The sequence below is a fragment of the Archocentrus centrarchus genome, chromosome 18 (genome assembly GCF_007364275.1).
Source record: "Archocentrus centrarchus isolate MPI-CPG fArcCen1 chromosome 18, fArcCen1, whole genome shotgun sequence".
NCBI lineage: Eukaryota > Metazoa > Chordata > Actinopteri > Cichliformes > Cichlidae > Archocentrus > Archocentrus centrarchus.
Window position 1 is genome coordinate 17,014,269 of NC_044363.1, and position 20,613 is coordinate 17,034,881.

At 37.4% G+C, this 20,613-nt stretch overlaps 1 protein-coding gene across 1 annotated transcript; it reads right to left on the minus strand.

Annotated features, from left to right (window-relative positions):
- Positions 1–4,340: 4,340 nt before the first annotated feature.
- On the minus strand, positions 4,341–19,573 carry LOC115796969 (solute carrier family 12 member 3-like). Its single transcript, XM_030753464.1, has 27 exons — positions 19,392–19,573; positions 18,988–19,144; positions 18,730–18,861; positions 18,526–18,601; positions 17,785–17,880; positions 17,456–17,595; positions 17,167–17,277; positions 16,953–17,064; positions 16,682–16,812; positions 16,521–16,605; positions 16,101–16,258; positions 15,818–15,925; positions 15,181–15,304; positions 14,917–15,018; positions 13,036–13,191; positions 12,755–12,854; positions 10,422–10,533; positions 10,140–10,274; positions 8,582–8,688; positions 8,244–8,326; positions 8,094–8,162; positions 7,274–7,378; positions 6,931–7,042; positions 5,810–5,896; positions 5,549–5,684; positions 5,063–5,130; positions 4,341–4,479 (listed from the first exon to the last, which is right to left on the minus strand). The coding sequence occupies exons 1-27, from the start codon at positions 19,571–19,573 to the stop codon at positions 4,341–4,343; spliced, it is 3,123 nt and encodes a 1,040-aa protein (XP_030609324.1).
- Between the last annotated feature and the right edge of the window lie 1,040 nt (positions 19,574–20,613).

A 20,613-nucleotide genomic window follows, 5' to 3' on the forward strand; every position in this document is an offset into this window, starting at 1 on the left:
TGTTTTCAAAGCATGAGTTTCTCTCTAACCTAATATGATTTGATTCAATTTATGCACCCTCCATGCCCAGCCAAATTTTTTTTCTCATTATTTTCTTATTGTTTTTTATTTATTTTCTGGAGCACAATGGAGGATGTGTACTGGGTGCCATGAATACATAACTATAAAGACCTATACTGTATCTATAAGGTGCCTGATAATATTGATGAAAAGGACAAAGAAAGAAACAACTTTTATGCGTAGCTCCTACTGTATCAGTAGCCTTTGTTCCCTGTTTGTTTCTCATTGCAGAACCTCGTGTGTGTCAGCAGCAGTAACAGTGCTCCATTCTTAATCTTATTTAACCTCCTGAGACACGAGCTCCTGTTTGCGAGGCATTTTCAGTTTCCCCGAGATATTTGTGATTAGATGGACCTGAAATGTAAATAAACTAAGCTTCCTCTTTGAACAGGAAGTTGTATTTTGTTACATGGTTGTTACATACTTTTGTGAGAAAAAAAAGGATGTCCTCAGATGTGGACACTGGGTCTCAATACTTTAAAAATAGTGTGCAGCAGAATGCGTGGTTCACATGTGAAATTAATATTTTCATGTTAACTACTGACTGTAGCCATCACTCGGCGTAGCTTTGAAAGTTGTGGTACTTTCTGTACACTCTGAGATGTTCTGTAGAAAGTACAGGGAACTGTATACTTGCATATATGCGTGCGTGTCACGCTCTTCCACTCACATTTTGTCTATTTCCTAAAATTCTTTTCCCAGAACAGTTGACAAAACGCGTCACAGTCAGCTGTTGTTTATGCAGGAAAGAGGAGAGATGAAATGCTATTTATGTCAGAGATAAATAGAAGGAATGTTTTGGATAAAAACAACATTACTTGATGACACATGCGGTACCAACATGTGTTGTTTGTCCTATTTCTATTTCTATTCATTATGCTGGCACCTGGAGGATGGCTCCAACAAAATAATCATTGTATTTTGCAATGACAATAAAGATATCTTGTTATAAGAGTAAAAATAAAATATGAAACCATGACATTAACATAAAATGATCATCTGGTGTCAGTTATGAAGGAGAAAGTAAATTGTGAATGTATTTCACAGTATACCATCTCTGAGTGAAGTCAGAAACATTGTATTATCCTGTGTTTTTCTGTTTTCTCAGCACACCCTGAGGCGTTAAAGTGGGGACTATTTGCAGGCATTGAAGAGTTGAGGGTCGTGTGAGTCTAGAGAAGAAGCTGTGTGTGTGTGTGTGTGTGTGTGTTTGTGTGTGTGTGTGTGTGTGTGTGTGTGTGTGTGTGTGTGTGTGTGTGTGTGTGTGTGTGTGTGTGTGTGTCTGTGTGTGTGTGTGTGTGTGCGTGCGTGCGTGCGTGCGTGCGTGCGTGCGTGTGTGTGCGATGTGTCAAGCTGGCTGAGACTTATGGGCTGGTCCAGCTGTGTGAACCAATAATAACATTTTTAACCGTGTTTGTGGTTTGGACGACCTACGTGTTAAAATTAAGCGACCTCTAGCTGTCTAACATGAAGGGCGAATGAATAACGTGTTCTGTCAGTGTGTTTTTGTTTTGGTTTGGTTTGGGGTTTTTTTAGAAAACAAAGAGCACCAAATAAGTTATTAATATTTTAATTTTGCTTTACACCACTGGGTGCACTGCTAGTGGACTACAGTGGGATACTTTGATAGCAAACAAATCCTTAAATGCCTTAACCCTCGTAATGTCCTGGGTTTTTTTTTTAGACCCCAAATGAAATATTTTGAGATCAAAATATATTTATATTTTTCATCAAATGACCTGAAAATAACAGGGGTTGTTCAATCCTTATTAAAAATCCATTTGACATGAATTGTGGGCGTTTTATAGAATTTAGTAACGCGGTACAACTTTCCAAAACATCTTTGATCTCGGATCGTTGATGTGTGAGATCAAAGAATGGTTAAAGCAGAAAAACAAAACAAACAAAAACAAAAAAAAAAAAAACAGAGCCTTTCTCACAGGTGTTTCACATTGTGCAACATGCAGAGGAAGAAGCTCTACACTGCAACAGAGGCCTGTGCCCTAATTTTTGACAATTTTGTGGTAAAGAATGACCAGGAAGACAATGCTGAGTGTAAAGAGGAGGAAGAATCAACTAAAGAGAAGGAAAATAATGATAAGGTGACAGATCCAACATACAGACCACATGCTGCCTCTACCTCTGAAGAATTTCCCACATCACCTGCTGCAGAAATGGAAGATGGTATGAAATGAAAAAAAAAAAAAACAATGAACATGACGATGAAGTAGAATCTAAAATGTTAGAAGTGGAGGACTGTGCTCACAATGAAGAGGAAGAATCAACTGATTCTGGGCAAGTGTGCCTCTGCCCCTGCAGCTCCTCCCCCTTGCCCAGCTGATCAATAGGTAAATCACCCAAAAGAAGTAGTTGCAAATTCTGCCCTCGCCAGAATGATTTCAAGACATTGAAAATATGCCACAAGTGCAATGCATACATCTGCAAAGATCACACCATTTGCTACTGGTGCAAAAAGACCTATATCTATATATATAACGTTTCTATTGTGAGATTCGATTTTTGTGTGTCTCTCTGTGTTACAAATGATGTGCTGTTTGCACCGGTAGCCATCACCGAGTCCATCATAATGAAGCCATGCCAGCTTTAAGGTTCCATGCACTGAGACAGGTGCGTTACATTCAGGTGGGAACCAGATCAGATGAATTTTATAATTTTAATTTCATATTTTTAAAAATTATTAAATCATTATTGAAATACATTTCAAATACACTTTCTTGGGCATTGTGCTGCTGCATAACATGCCCTTAGACATTTGCTTTTTATGGTTTAATGATTATTTTATATATTGTGTTTTAATGTTGTGCATTGTGCTCATTTTTTTTCCCCTGGATTTTCATGTAGTTTTTTGAGGGCTTTATATTTGCAACAGCGCTTTGGTCAACATTACTGTAAATGTGCTCTATAAATAAATTTGACCTTGACATTGACAGTACATTGTATGACTGTTGCAGTCATTCAGGAGGGGCTCAAACAGCAATTTACTATTACATTTAATATTGTCTTGGAAGTGTATCTAACTGACATGTTTTTCTTAACACAATACTCACACAAATATTTAATGTGTAATGATAGACGTATTGGAGGTTGACTTGCTTTCGGAGCCAACCTCAAGTAACCGCTTGAGGAACTGCAGGTTTTAGAATAGATTATTAACCTTTTGCAATATTATATTCTTAGTGCAATGTTGATGTCAGTGTTCAAACAGTCCAACTCTGAGGTTTCAAATATTTAGCGTTGGAAAGTGTTGACAGAATAACTCATCTTCCTTTAGAAGGGTTTACATATAATTTAATATAATAGAAAACATCACAGATTAAGCAAACAAAATATGCATGTGACAGACATTGTAACAAATGTATCTACTAAAATCTGTGTCCTAATTGAATTATTCATTTACATTTACTTACCCTTATTACTTTCATATCAACATTTTTGTCTCTGTTATCAGACACTGTTAGATTAGTGTGTGACCATAATGAAGGAAGGAAAAAATTCTCATAGGCAACAGAAACAGTCACGTAATATTACAGTAACAGTGATTTATCAAACAATTGGTTGTTATGTACAAGTTTAACTCTTAAGGACAAATGTGTTCTCTTATCCAGCAGTGGTGGAATGCAACAGTCCATTTAGTCTAAGATTTTTTCTTTTCAGTACAACTTTGTGATAGTAAAACTAATACATTAACATTGGAAGCTACTTTGTCTTCTCAATCCACTACAACTGTCACTACGTAAGCATCTCTACATTTTACTTAAATAAAGTAACCGAGTATTAACAAATGTAAAACTCTTCTTTTTTTTTCCACAAATGGCTCAGTAACTAGCTTGCTAAAATAAGACTTGTTTTGGTACAATTTTATGCTACATTTCCCTTTACAATAAGCACTGCGCATACAGTACCAGTCAACATACTGAATGAAAGTCATCCACTTAAAAACACTGATTGGTTTCTTTGCCACCAGAACACCTTTAATTCACTTTAGTGTTGATGCTCCAACCCTTTGGAGCTTTGCTGAAGGGAAAGACATCATTCTTCCAAAAGATGTCACCTCCTTTGGCAGGAGGTGTCTAACATGTTCTTCCAAAATGTTCTCATTTGGGTTTAGATATGGTTATTATTTGTCAAATTTATTTAACCCCCTGCCAAATATTGCATTGACTTTTAAGTCTTGTGTATTTTTTTTGTTTTGTTCCACCAATTGTCATGACATTATTTTAGTGGCTCATCCTGCAGGACTCCGCTCACTCTTATAGGATTTACTGGCAGTAGAAAGTGAGGACATTCTGCTGGTTTCCTCGTATCAGCACCGCAGGGCAGTGGAGGCCACAGGTCAGGGTATCCAACCAGGCCATGTACAGAGCACTGGGGCAGTCACTGTGTGGCACAGGAAGACTCCTGGGAAGAAAGAAATTCTCATTTGCTTAAACAGGAACAGCAAAATAACAACAAACTGCTCAGACAAAAGTCAAATGAGGGCATGCTTACACAACTACAGAGAATGTCCCTTTTTTTTTTAAATTTTGCATGAATCACACTTTCATGGAAATATATATTAGTCCAAACATATTAAATACAAAGACATTTGACTTCTTAGTGCAGTATTGATTAACTCATAACTTGTTGTTTGTTTATCAGGGTGATACTCACTGATAAAATCCAATACTTACACCTACTTACTAATTCTACTACTATTACTACTTACTCTCTCATATAAATTACATTATTGTATTATAGAGACCATTAGGGGATCTTAATAATATATGTATAAATGTAAATACAGGAATATAAGGAAAAAAAGGAAGAGAATCCTCAAATAAATAAACCCAGGGAGAAGGTGTAGTATATCGAGGGAAAAATTAAATTGTGTCCAGTGCTTTAAATATTCTCAGTTTGACCTGCATTAAATATTTTAATATATTCTTTCTTCTAATATCTTCGTTCTCAACTGAACTGTAATATATATAACCCATTTACTCACACAAGCACAAGAGCTGTATGTTGAGAATTCCTCCGGATGATTTCATTCAGCCTCACTTTTCTCTCAGACTGTTAATGAAGGAAATACAAATAAGAAGCTGACTTATTGTTATAGCACGTTCCAAATAGACATTTAAAAAATAACCTAGGACAGTGATTCCCAAAGTGTGGCCACTGCCCCCTGCTGGGCTGCGACAGTACTGCACATGGGCCGCAGTAATAACAGAAATTCAGTTTGAAAATACTCACAAGTATGCATAGTTACATTTCATTTATTAAATAAATAAATGTATTTATATAAAAAGTGAATTAAAACTTTTCTGGTTTTTAAGTGATTTTGGGAACCACTGCCTGGGGGCATAGAGACAAATAAAACTTATTTTTGCACATTTGGAAGTGACACGCACATACGCACACACACACACACACACACACACACACACACACACACACACACACACACACACACACACACACACACACACACCTTTTGTTTGAAGGCTTCAAACTCTTTGTCAGATATTTTCCATGGTTCTCTTTGTCTTAGCTCCTGAATGGAGGCGACTTCCTGCTGTTCATCATGCAGCCTGAAGGGACTGACACTCTCCACAAACCTACTCATGCTGCAAAGCAAAAAGAACAGCAAGATGCAACTGCTATGAAGCAAAGAAAACACAGACAAATACACACACACATGCTTACAGTAGGTGTGACTTGTGACAGTGGATGCAAGGTGTGTCTGACATACTTCTTGGCTTGAGGATGCTTCTCACTGTCTGTCATCACTATGACGTCGCTGAAATCTAAACGGAACCTCTTCAGCAGAGCAATCATTCTGAAAGAAACAATAATCCACAAGTTTCCATCAGTTTCCAGCAATCTTAAAACATCTGTTCTAGTATAAACATCAAAAAAGTATTAGACAACAAACCCAAGTTGTATCATCACTGTAAAATATTGGAAAAATATCATCTTTTAAATTGGGAAAATCAAGTTAAATATGTAGATGTAATCCTGGTTTATAAAATTTGAAATGGTATGGCACCACCTCCCTTAAAGGATTACATAAAGAAGAACATAAGGAATACAAGAGCAGGTTCTAGAGGTGATTGTGTGGTTCCTTTGAGGAAAACGGTGTTTGGGCAATTATCATTCTCGTATCGAGCAACCAAAACGTGGAATGTAATACCAGTCAATATACGTAATATGGTCAGATTTCCTTCATTTAAAAAAAGTCTTGGTTTAAAAAAAAAAAGAATTGGTTGTTTGAAAATCAAACCTGTAATCATTTTATTGACTAAAATTAGGGCAATGAAATATTTATTTATCTATTTATTCTATGATGAAATGTGGATGAAATTTTGTTTTGTTTTGTTTTTTGGTATGTAATGATGTTGAAATATGTTCTTTTAATGATGATGTAATGATGATGAAATTTTTTTTATTTATTTATTTATTTTTTTATAAGCATGTTCGTATATTTTAAATGAGGTGATATTAGTTTTATTAGGAGGACTACGGATGGAAATTAGCCTTAAGGCTATAATCTGGCATATTTTACATTGTTACAGATGTTTGTTAATATGTGTTGTCCTTATTAAACAAATAAAGAAAGAAAAAAAACAAAAGTGTCTGAAAGATTCCAGTCCTAACACAGATGAATTAAACTGCATGAAAACCCACAAGATTTTGTTTTTCCAAAAAATTACTCACTGATGAATCAAAACCTTTGAGAAGAACTTTTATCTACAGACCTTTTCATTTTTAGTTCATAAAGGGAAACAGGAATTTCACCATGTGGCAGAACCACAAATATTGACAATGCAAATGCCAACACTTTTCCTCGAGGGCAAAACAGAATAAACTTACTCATTACGGCCTTCATCCATGTTTTGTTCATCTCCCACAATGAAAACCCTGATCTTACAGCTACGCCAGCATTTTCTCCTGGTGAGCAGGTAAGGCACCAGTAAAGTCAGTCCTAAAAACAGAAGAAAATCATAACAGCAACTAAGGAAAATGGGCCACCTCAAATTTCAGTTTTCTTTTTTTTTTTTTTTTAGGAAGAATTGGCTGAAGATGCTGAAGGACCAGTGGGGCACTTCAAAAAGTAAAATGTATTTAAAGTTGAGTTTAAACCAATTATTAATCTAACCATGTTATTTTATTTAAATTTAATATGCTACATTTATTTGCTCAGATCCAAACTCACCTCCATCATCTGCTATCCAGTAGACATCGACAGACTTTTTCCCCTGTGTACACTGAAACACTGTCTTGATTTGATCACTGTTGCCATTATCAGAGATGTCATCAGCTGCAAGCAGAAGACGAAGCGTGAAGTGTGTTGGCAGTGATTTCTGACTTAATAAATATTTAGAAAACAATAATGCACTCTAAGGTCTGCCAGTACATTAATATGTCATTTCCTTGTTACCCAGAAGCAAGAGGCTAAAGGCATCAGCCGTCCAACATTTCAACATTTGATTCATTGCCATTTATGCAACTCTTATTTGTGAGAAGGAATTCAAAGGTCAGAAACCTGATGACAATTTGTTCATGTTTGCCAGCTAACTGAGACCACTGATACCCAATTTTGAGTGTGCATGTGTTGGCGTCATCTGCTTCCAGGTAACAAGGATGATATCTTTCACTGACCTTTGTGAAAATTTCAGCTTACTAACAGGAAATTTTGAGATACATAACTTTTGAAATTTTGACTTATTAACTTGAAATTTTGAGTTATTGACAGCATTTTTTTTTTTTCAGTGGCTGAAATGAGCTTCCATACCATGGAGATACTTTTATCAAATGATATTCATTTAAAACTCTGATCTTACATTTTAATGAAGTCATAATAGACCACTCAATTGGAAGCAAAAAAAAACAATCAAAAAATGTAAGGTGCATTTATATACTGACACGACCCGTAAAGCCACTTGTATAGTGCATCACTTCAATATTGGGGGAACAAGAGAAGGAGACAATGGATGTGCGATCTGTTGTGCGATCTGTTAGTTAGTAGTTCATACCTGATTCCCTTTCTGGAGACTGATGGTCATAATTTTCAACAGGTTCATCGGGCTCAAAACCCTGGTTTACTAAAAGATTAAAAAAATGTCAACAATTGTATCATGTTGTGGGAAACACAGAGAAAATTCTACTTATTGTACTCATCAGACCTTCGAAATCAAACTGGTCAGAGATGTTCAGCCCATCCATCATTCTCAAGATACACAAACAGAAGTTGGAATCAAATGTATCACTGAAGAACAGCAAGAGAAGATGAGTAAGCTGAGAAGTAATTTTAAAAGTAAAGTTTTTGTAAATAATTATAATGTAGAGTTCTACTTTTGGCTACATTGCAACAAATTCTGTTCAGTTTAACACTACCTTAAAAATAGCAGTAAAAAAATAGAGAAAATAAATAAAATAGTAATACTAATAAAAACAAAGCAGCAGGTCTAGATGCCTTTTTCCTTTCATATCTATAAAAAGCACCAGTAATGCGCCAGCTTACTTTATAGTGTTAATATAATCTTCAATGCTTTCAGGAGAACTCTCCCTCCAGTTCGTCTTGAAGCCAAGCACCAGGGTGTTGGGCTTCAGCTTGCCAAGTCCAGAAGCCTTTGAACAAAAAAAAAATGTATGAATAATACAATGTGTAAATACTACTACTACTACTACTTCTAATAATAATAATAATAATAATAATAATATCATTTGTTGGCACATTTTCAAAGCATTCAAGGTCAACACAAAATTAACAAGATCAATGTTAACGTGAGATTTAAAATTCTTTCATAATATATGAAAACATAAAACATGATGGTCATAGCTGATATGCTCATGTGAAAAGGTGTGTGTCCCAAGTCACTGAGAGCTCTGAAAGTGATGAGCAGAATCTTGCATTGGATGTATTGGCAAATTGGGAGCCAGTGAAACTGTAAAGGAATAGGTGTAAGATCACTGGTGCACAGGAGATGATTCTTGTTGCAAATTTTTGTACTATTTGGAGCTGGTTAAGTAGTTTTTTGGTGAAAGAAAGTGGCATTACAGTAATCCAAACAAGAGGTGACCATGGCATGGAACTTGTGGCATGTTGAGAAAGAAAAGAGCATAGTGCATAAATATTACACAGGGAGAAGTAGGCTAAATGTGAGACATTATTGATATGGGTGGTAAAGGACAGATTATGTGTCCAAGATGACACAAAGATGTGTGTTACAGCACATAAATGGAGCCTATCCCAGCTGTCATAGGGGGAGAGGCAGGGTACACCCTGAACAGGTCACCAGCCTGTCGCAGGGCCAACACAGAGAGACAGACAACCGTTCACACTCACGCTGTCATTCACACCTATGGGCAATTTAGTGTAGCCAATTAACCTAACCCCAGTAAGTGCATGTCTTTGGGATGTGGGAGGAAACCCACGCAAGCAAACTCCACACAGAGAGAGGGAGAGGCCTGGGCCAAGGTGGAATCGAACCCAGACTTTTCAAATGCTATTCTAACTGTGAGGCAGCAGCGCTAACTACTGCGCCACCGTGATACCTTGAAGAACTTTTTGGTTCAAATAAAAAAAGAAAAAGTCTCAGTCAGACAGTGGAGAATATCTCTGTGGTTGAGTAGACTGGTAGCATGTGGATTGAAATAGAACAATCCAGACCAATATCTTTGGGATACACATGATGCAGGTTGAGCAGTGAAAAACTCCAGTTTAAAGGATGCCTCTTTAAGGGGCAACAGCTGCCATTTGCCAGAGGTTGCAAGAAGTGTTGAACTCTACAGGGCATTGGCAAGGTAAGCACAAAGGAGCCACACAGTACCAACATCAGGAGTTCACAAGAAATGTGGCTCAAGAGGATAAAATCAAGGTAAACTATTAGATCCAGATAAAACTGTTATAAAGCTGATAAGTCCAGCAGCAGCCAAACTTGCCAGCATTTCATTAGAACTTTGAAGAAGTTTGAAAGCAACAATTAAAAAAAAAAAAAGATATGTACTTTTTTGTATAATTACATTTGCAACTGCTTCTCACCAATAAGCATAAAATGTTTCTCAAATAAAGACCATACCTGCAACAAGTATTGAGCTCCAGCTCTGAGGCTATCAGCAGTCAATGGAGTATAAAATGAGCGCACTTTCCTCTTATTCATCCATTTAACCAGCTGATCTGTAGTATCCTGTGGTCGCGTCTGCCTCTCAGGTTCCTGGAAAAGGAACACAAAAACTCACATAGCCAATAAACATATGAAAAAAGGCAAATCTAAGAATTTTTGTGGCTTGGATAGTTTAATAGTTTAAGGATAAAAATCATTTATTTTATTTTCTAAAAAAATGCTGACTGGATGACTTACCGTGATGATATCACCACAGATCATAAGGCTTATATGCTTAGTGAACGCACTAACAAAATCCACCAGTGCAGGTCGCTGGTTTGGAGGTCCAGTCAGAACTAGACATTGTGGTCTGAAAAAAGGACGTAAGAGACCAAAGATGAGGCTCAGCACCTACTGTACAAATCACTCCCCTCAACATATAGACATGGTACTATCTGACAAGATGTAAGTGGAAGGAAATGGATGGATGGATAAAATAAATTTCAATTCCAATTGAGTAATACTATTAGAATGTAAGAATATATATAAGAATTATTGACTAAACAGTAACAGTCAAAAGTTTGAATGTGAATGAGTAAGTGTTTCCAAACCTTTGATGGTACTGTATATAGTCCCATACTTGCCACCAGGTGGCCTAATATGACCTAAAATAGACATTATTCTATTCGTTCCATGAGTTCTGTTATCACTTCAAGATGTCTGCTATCAATACAGCTGAAACACACTGTTTACATACTTACTGTCTTTGCAATGGCTGTTAGCATGAAAATAAAACTTTGCTTTCTGCAGGGTGACTGATGAACAACTGTGATGGATATGACTATGCTGCACGTAAAATTAATTTTTACATGTATTTGTTTCATAGGGAGCAGTTATGATTTTTCCAAAATTATTTCGGCAATTTTAACAAAAACATTGCCAGTAGAAGTGAACTATGGTTAACTACATCTGCCATACTCTGGTTCCTCGATGTACACAGCCACACTCATCAGCATCAGCTGCAGCAGCTCCTCGTCAGCCTGAGTCTGTGCCCGCTGCAGCTTCTGAGTCTCTTCGGTCTGCACAGTTGCAGCCTGGGCAAGTGAAATGGTTTGAGCAGCTATGCCAAGACAGGTTTCGCCCATGTCTGCTGACCCCGGGCCTCTGTAATCTGTTCGCTACTAGGACAGATCAAGGACAAGAGACGGCTGAGACTCCAGCGTTTGCTGAGCCATCATCTGAGCAATCTTTACAGCAGCCCCCTGGGTCTTCAGCACCGTCTGAGCACCCCGCGCCTCGTCCCTGTGGTTCCCCCTTGGGGGGCTTTGCTTGTTTGGACTGTGGAACATCAGCATGTGTAGCACCCTCTGTCTAATATATTGAATGAATGTGTGTAACATGTTTATTCTTTGTGATTGGTCATAAATGCACAGTGAAAACACACAGGGTGAGGCAAAAAGTACCGTGTTGCAACAACGTTACCCTGTCGGTGCAATGGAGTAACAGTAATACTCGAGGAGAGGGATAGGTGCATAGACTTCATCTTCAAATAAAGGTAAGATAGTACATGGTTTTTTTTCATTTATTTAAAAAGAGAGACCCCCCCCCCCCCCCCCCCCCAAAAAAAAAAAAAAAGAAATAGTTTGACCTTAGGTTGATTTTTTTTCTTTAACAGTATGGAGTTGATTAAAGCATAATTTATCATTAGCATAATTAAAATTGAAATATAAGCTTCTATTTTGGGTTCATACATCTGAACATCTGACTCCAGACGAGTCATTATTTTATTATTATTATTTTCTTTATTTTGTGTTCTTAGCTTCTGTGTAGTTTGTTTATTTAGGTTGATCTTGTTTTGGTGTCACTTCTGCAATAAAGCTGTAGAAAGTCATTTCCTCTTTCCGAGTCCCTAATCCTGCCTGTCACACAGCGGTGTCTTGACGAGTGGTCCCTGTGGTAATCAGAACACTTGGGGCAGTGACCCCCAAACTGGGAGAGTGGATTTATTTATTTATTTTTTTTAATCAAATGATCTCCAGGATGTTTTGTAAATAGATGCTCTACGCCACCGCTGTCCTGTCTTCTTCTGACCTGTGTTGGACTGATCTCCCTGACCTAGCTGCTGATGAACCCTACATCTTAGCAGAACTGTGGAAAGGGATGGAAAGGCTCCCCTTTCCATCCCTCCCCACCCTAGTGCTATATGTTTCTGCTCTATCGCAGAGGTTTTTGTAACCTTATACTGTGTATGTATACAAAGTATGAGATGATTTTTTCCTCACTCATCCCTATATGTTTTCACTATTGTTTCTGTCTTTTTAATGGCAGCGCCTCCAGAACGGGGGGCAGCATGGCCACAGTTCACCTATCTCCCCATGTTTGTTTGTTTTGTCTTCTTGGATGGGTGTTCTGTTAACTGTAATTTCTCCATTGTGGGATCAATAAAGTATCATCATCATCATCATCAGTTTCCAGGAAACTCCCAGGCGTCTGGTAGAGGACCCAAGCTTGAAAGACAAACAAAGACCTCTCGCAGGGAGAGTGTGGATTTTATATAAATATATATTTAACTGAAGTTTCAGGTCACTCACCTAAAATTTTTGACGTGATCCTCTACACCAGTAAGAGAGACAGAGTATGACAAAGCCATGTTGTATGTGCCTGCCTGGACTGATGAACCCCAGTTTACCTCTGTTGATATAAAAAAAATAAATAATAAAAAAAAAACACTTACATGAGACATGTAGAGAATAAAATTAAAAAAGGAAGGGGTAGATTTAAATTTCATATATTTCACAGATTGATCTGAGGCATGTCAGGCTAATCAAACCATCAGTCAGTTCCAACTTATGCTCACTGGCTTTTGACTCACTTGGTTTGTTGTAGTTGATGTATCCAAACAAGAAGAATATTATACAGAAGGTGATTAGAGCAGCCCACCAGGTAAACAGGAACATCAGAACTACAGATATGACTGCTCCAAACAGAGCTGTCCATTTACTGTAGTAGTGAAATGATGGTCTCCATCCTACAGGAAGAGACAGTGAGAAAAGGAGGATTATGAGGTGGTATAACAGAACTTCTGTCTGTCTGTCCAAAATGGCAACAAAAGGATTTTTGAATGGTCCGATTCCATTGTCCACCTTTTATGACCTAAGATTGCATCACCTACAGTATGTACACAGACAATACTGCTTAACCCTTCAACAATCCTGGATGTTTTTGGCCAATTTTTTTGGGCCCGGATACAGGCTCTAGTATTGTTAAAGGTTTCAATTACAGGTTGCATTAAAAGCACATGCGATATCATTCTATTTACTGTACGCATAAAGTAAATTTCTGATTCCTTGTAATGTTTTGGTTTGTTTACTGGTTTTTATTTTGGTTTTTTTTGTGTTTTTTTAAGGCATCACTAATTTAACATCATAGAACTATGAATTCTAGGTCATTGATTTTGGCAATGTCAAAGGTTGCAGGAACTATCCGCCAGAGTTTATCTTGAAGCTAGATGCCCCCCTGTCCTTTCTAGCAAAAGGGGTTGGACAACCTCTTTTGCTACTTAGCTGTGTAGAAACGATTAATTTGTCTACCAATCTCATACCACCTGCTCCCTTCTTAGCTGACATCTCTGCTGTTTTATGCAATGCGTTTAATGTTGGCTCCAACCAGGAACAAATCAGTGAGTACTGGATGTGAATGTTGGCAATTTTGGGCACTGTCACTGTCTTGCTGCATATCACAAGTGAGCTTGAGCTTCAGGACATGAACTGATGGATGGGCATTCTTCTTCAGTATTTTCTGGTAGAGAGCAGAATTCATGGATCCATCAATTATGGCAATTCATCCAGGTGCTGAAGCAGCAAGGCAGCCCCAGACCATCACACTACCACCGCCATGGTTGACTGTACTGTGTTCTTTATATGAAACGGGACTTAAACCTTCCAAAAAGTTAAACTTTTGTCTCATCAGTCCCCTAACAGGGATCAATTGAAGATTTTTGGCAAATGTGAAATGAGCCTTTCTGCTCTTTTTGGTCAGCAGTTGTTTTCTCCTTGGAGCTTTCCCATGGACGCCATTTTTGCCCAGTTTCTTTATTATTGTTGAGTCATGAATACTGACCTTAGCTGAGGCAAGTGAGACCTGTAGTTCTTTAGATGTTGTTCTGGATGAGTCGTCAATGTGTTCTTGGGTTAATTTTGTTAGGCTGGCCACTCCTGGGATGGTTCCAAGTTTTCTCCATTTATGGATAATTGCTCTCACTGTGGTTCAATGGAGTCTCAAAACCTTAGATTTTTTTTTTTTTGGAACTCTTTCCAGACTAATAGATGTCACTGACTTTGTTTATCATCAGTTCTTGAGTTTCTTTAGATTGTGGTATGATGTGTTGCTTTTATAGATCTACTTTATCAAAAAATATCAGGAAAGTGGCACAACATCCATCCATCCATTCATTCTCTTCCGCTTATCTGGGGCCAGGTCCAGATAAGCCTGGCCTCTGGGGGGGTGGCAGAGAAGCCCTGGCTTCCCTCTCCCTAGCCACCTCCACCAGCTCATCTGGAGGGTCCCCAAGGCATTCCCAGGCCAGCCAAGAGATATAATCTCTCCAGCGTGTCCTGGGTCTAGCCTGGGGCCTCCTCCTGGGGTAGACTGTACAGTATAATTCAACTTCAGACCTGACCCAACCGACACTGATGGTGAAATTTAGTGTGAAGGATGTGTGTTGATGTGTATTGAGTATAGCTTAGGTACCCACCAGGGGAGTTAGTGATTGAGGCATGAAAGCAGCTGAAGTTTATAAGGCTGTAGGAACACAGGAAGAAGTTGGAGATCAGAGCTGCAATGGTGTTCAGCTCCGCTGTAATGATACAGATGAGAGAATAATTTAAAACCACATCACAGATTCAGAGCTGTGTAAGCTATTTTACTAAAGTATCACAACATAAGTCAAAGAAAAAAAGATGTGTCAGTAATTTTAAATAATAATATGCCATGTGTGAGTCATGTGGATCACACCCACCAATGAGAATGAAGGCCACAGCAATGATGTAGCACAGTAGATAAGCCCGGAGTGGTTCATCATTTTTCCCATAACCCTTTGCAAAGAACCCAATGTATGGGTATAAGTTGTCTCTGCACAGACACTGAAATAAAGAACATAAACATAAAAGTTAGACTTTAATACATTTACACCCACATTAACGCATCAAACATTTGATAGATATGCTGTTTATTTTGGCCATCGTTGTCTAGAAAGTCACGTGCCTGAAAACTGACATTTCAACTGTCCTCTGTGTTGTTACTCTTTTGAAACATGACTACATTTGAGCAAAGATGGTACAGCTGTATGGGATGATGATGTTTGTTAGTTCACTTTAATGCTTTATAAATCTTTCCTTTCTTCTGCATATTACATAAAATATCTTTATTAATATGAATTATAACTATATGATTAATAGATTCAATGCTTATATATTAGTATAAGCATTGTATAATCTAGGTAAAATACTTCACATAATGAAGATCTCTGATATGGCAATATGACAATTGAGCAAGCAAGTCTTTTTTTTTTTTTAATGCTCAATTTATATTTTGTCAATCAGTGAAAGCACAGTTGAGATGGTTGTAAAGGGCAGCTTCACTCATGGATTTCTCACCTGAAAGACTTTAGGGGCAGAAACAAGAAATCCAAGAGCAGAAGATAAGCTGGCTGCAAAGACACCAGCAGTGATGAGGTATTGGAAACCAGAAACTTGGCCCAGAACCTGGTTTGAATTATCATGAAGAATGTAACAAACCAGAATAAAGTTTTAAATGCAACAATAATGAGAAGAATATTGACAAAGACCATCAACCAAAAGTGGAAAATTTATTTTTCTGTTTAGTAAGCCTCTTTGCAATCAAAAAGAAGTGCGCGTTTGTGTCTGAAATGACTAGTACCTTTAAATTGTTGGCAAGGCCATATTCACAAGAATTTGACTGTATGCAGTCTGTGAAGTTCCAGCCCAGGTTACATGCCAGTCCCACACAGCCGTCAGTAACATTTCCAGGCAGGATATCAGTCATGTTTCCAGAAGCGTCTCGCACTACACATGATGCTGGAGGAAAAATATAGGCGTCAATGCTATTTTCATGTCATGGATAATCATGTTAATTTATTTATTCCCCACTCTGAAGGCTAGATTTTTCTCAGTTTGTACTACTTCTGAAAAGCTGTTTCAGATAAGTAAAATGGGAGCTATATAACTGAACAAGTGCCAGGATGCATGTGTTCAGCCTCTGTGCTGTATCATCTAAATGATTGATATCTGTTTAGAACAAATAAGCCTAAAACAAAAGCATGTGAAATGGGTAACTTACCGACAGTGACAGATATCATTAAGTAGCTCATAGTAGTCCAAAAAATGGCCATGAGCGTGCCTTTGGGGATAGCCGTAGCAGGATCCTGAGACAAGAAATAAAATTAAACAATGCATTCATATATTTCTTGTATCATTTCTCTTTCTTTATTTTTCTCATACTTTAAGGTCTCCAGAGATGTTGGCTCCAGACAGGATGCCAATGGCGGAGGGAAAGAAAATGGCAAACATCTGGAAAAAATCGCTTTCAGGTCCTCTCCAGTCTGGTGTCAAGTTTTCTAAGAAGATCTCAGCTTAAAAACATGCCAGATATAATAATAGGAGATTATGGATGAGGAATAACAAAAGAAAGATATAGGCTGAGGCTATAGCCGTTATAATTATTGAATGTGGTGTTTGGAACAGTGGACTGTCCTGAGAATCCTAAACTTACAGCGGTATCCAAAAATGCCCAGTGCCTGCTTCTCTGGAGTGGGAGGGATAAAAGTGCCCACAAAGTAGTTGGAAAAGGAAACCAGAAGAACTAAGAAGAACATAATCTGGGTCTGTGAGAAAATACAAATAAAGACAGGTGGAAAGAAGAGAAGTTATTAAGAAACAAATTTTATCCAAGTACAGCAAAGTCAAATGGGTCAAAATGTGCTCACTTTAGACTCCCACTCCATTCCAGCCAATGAAATAAGCAGAAGAACTGTGACAGTGATCACACCTACAATACGGACGTCGTTGATTGAATCAACCATGACAACACCAAACTCCTACAAAAATTAACCAAATTATTAACATACAAAGCAAGTTTCAGTTGCATAACTTTTTAGTGAAATTTATTTTAAATAAAGAATAATAAGACATCAACTATTACAAAAAAAACCCCATCCATGTAACACAAGAGAATGTATAAATACCAAAAAGTACTTTGGGTAAACACTAAACTACCTGCATTAGATCACGGACCACCTCTGCAAACCCAACAGTATTGAGTGCACAAGCCAAAGCATTGGCAAATGAAAAGACCATCCCAATTGGTCCCCCAATTTCAGGACCCAAAGTGCGTGAGATCATGAAATACGCTCCTCCTGAAAATTATTTTAGACACAGAAACAAGGCTGTTAGAACACATTAAACATTATGCCAAACACTAAAAATGCATTTAAAAAAATTAAAATTTTGAGCTCAACTGCAAATTTCTATTCTTAAAAGACCCAATCTTTTTTTAAATTTTTATTTTTTATTTTTTAAGGCGTCCTAATTATTCACATACTCACCTGAGATCACCCTCCCATTAGTGGCAATGGCAGAGATGGAGAGAGTAGTCACTGAGGTCACCATCACGGACATCAGGATAATAAGCCAGGTCAACACTGACATAAGAATTCAGTTATAACTCAGTTATAGAATTCAGTTATAACTCATCATAATGATATATATATATATATATATATATATATATATATATATATATTTATTTTTTTTTTTTTATTTATTTTTTTTTTTTTTTCATGCAAATGCATATGGACCTACCTTTCATTCTCAGAACAGAATCTATACCTCGTTCTCAAGTTTTGCTTCAGGCAATTAGCGGAGGTTAAGATACCATGACTCAGTGGATTTTTATACAGTTTTCAGTAAAATATCCCTCAATTTAACTACTAGTACTACCTGTGATTTGAAAACCAAACACTCATCCACAGTCAGACCTTAAAAAAACAGACCACTTTTCAAACAAGGAAACTACTATTCTTTCCCAATCCCATATTGCCATTTCCTGGTGACGCTATTATGCTTGACTTTATTTGTCAATATTTTTAAAGTCTTAGCTGCTTTTTCCTTCTTTTCGAAATATCAGTTTTTCCCAAGATAAAGCTCTATCAACAATGTGCTTGCATTGATATCATTAAGCAACTAGCTAAATCAACATAACCCACAGATAAGAAGATAAGAGCAGAGCCGGGGGGGTTACAGCAAAATAAAAGACTGAACAGGACTAAATGAAATTGATCACTCACAAATGCCTGCCTGAGAGGTGATCCAAGACAGGCGGAGGAACAGGATGACTCCCCAAATATTAAGCATACAGCGAACCTGTGACCAGTGTGAAAGTAATATAGTTCCAAACACAAGATCTTCAAGTAATAAAGTTCAATAATTTTGTCTGTTTTTTGAGCTGCCTATTGGAGCAGTAGACTCAAAGATACAGAAGCTTGTCTTACCATGACTCCAACAAACCAGCCAAATCTAGTAGGAGTTTGCTCCTGAGGACCTTGGGACTCTTCACTTCCACCATCTGTGGCAGGAATATTGCTAGTTCCTGGATCTGTGTTGGTGTTCCCTGCCTCCACTTCCTGAAAATAATACAGAACGTGATCTGAACTGACAACAAAAAATCCAGAGAACCTATACTGATTTGGTTTTACAATTAAAATACACAAGCAGCAGTGAGAAATTGTTCCCAGAAGTGGAAAACTCACATCAAATGCTTTGCGGAGAGCCTCCAGAGAAGGTCTGCTCCTTGTCTGCTGGCGGGGTAGCGTACTGACATAGTGTTCCAGCTGTGGCACCAGGTCTATGGTGCTATAGAAGGAAGATCTCCGCAGCTCTGTTCTTGAGCCCTGCCACTCTGGAGCACTGCTAGACAAAAAGTGTAAACTGAGAAAGTATAACAAATGCTGTGGTAAATGGGGAATTTATCTATGATGGTAGTCTCTAGTTCCTTTAATGCCCACTAGATGCTGCTAATTTCTTTAATCCTGATAATTTATTATATTTTTATTACCATTTCACAAATTTCATTTTGGTCCAATAGCAGTTTGGCATAATCAGGAAATCAAGCTGAGGTGGAAAATAAAAATAGACATGAGTAAATAGCGCAAACCTTGAATCCTCGTCCGAGACAATGATGGTTGGAGGAATTTGGTGGCTACCGCCTTCTTGTCTGCTGTTAGCATCAAAATGGTGTGAAGAGTATCTGGGAGATCCTTCTTCACCGTTAGAGAACTGGACACGATGGAGAATGCCCTGGTCTACCTCTTTACTTTTGGATGTAAACTGCCCCATTGAAAGTCCTGTTAATGCCTATAAAAAAAAGAGCAGTGAGAAGTGCTGATTCATACTTGCTAATAAGATTCAAATGTGTGTGATTTTCTCTCGCTTTCTTTTTTCAATACACACTCATTGTAGAAGCTTCTAACGCCAACGCATACAAAGCACAGGATTGAAAGTCTAATCTTTTGGTCTCTTGTACTAAATATTATCAAAATATAACTTTTCTAGCTAAGCACATTCTGAAGGGAACGTCAAAATAATTCTGTCAGTTTGGCATAGCAAGTAACGTGTAAAAGGTATTTTTTTATGTATATTCCAAACTAACATATTAGTTACAACACTGTAATAAAATAAATGAATTAAGTTATTGGAAATATAAAAATATTGATTGGAGCAGCTTGTGAGAAGAACTCATGAGGGTTTGGGATAATCTTGTGCAGTGGATGAGTACAGATAATGATTCACCCTGACAAAAGAACCTCATTTGACTAATTACACTCATAATGGTTCAGTCATGAATGCAGTGGCAGTGTGTGGTACATTCTTATTTCTAAAAAGATATGAACCGGCATAAGAAATAAAAGTACAAGACAACCTTCACTGAAACAATGTTCTTTACTCATTTGTTAGCATTTGATTATGATTGGAATTAAGTTCCCATAATTTCTTTCAGTTGAATCCAAAATTAAATGTTACAAAACGTTATAAATGCATTTGAATTACTGTACTAATTACAATAGTGTAATAAAGTAACAGTAAAAGTTAGCACTTGGTTTCTGTGATACTAAATGCATAAATGTGCATTAATCAGCTCAGCTGATGAATTATATTAAGTGAAAATCATCATTGTTTTTAATATTGTAAGATTTAATATTAAATATTACAAAATCAGTATCAGTATAAATATTAAATGTTATTAAGCCTTGTAATAACTACTTCATAGAAAACGTTAAACCAAAAGCAAAAATACTCGTGTACTTACAGCTCCTTTCTTTTCCTGTTGAATGAGTGAGCCGGGGAAAAATGTGCCTTTGTTCACTGATAGTGAAACA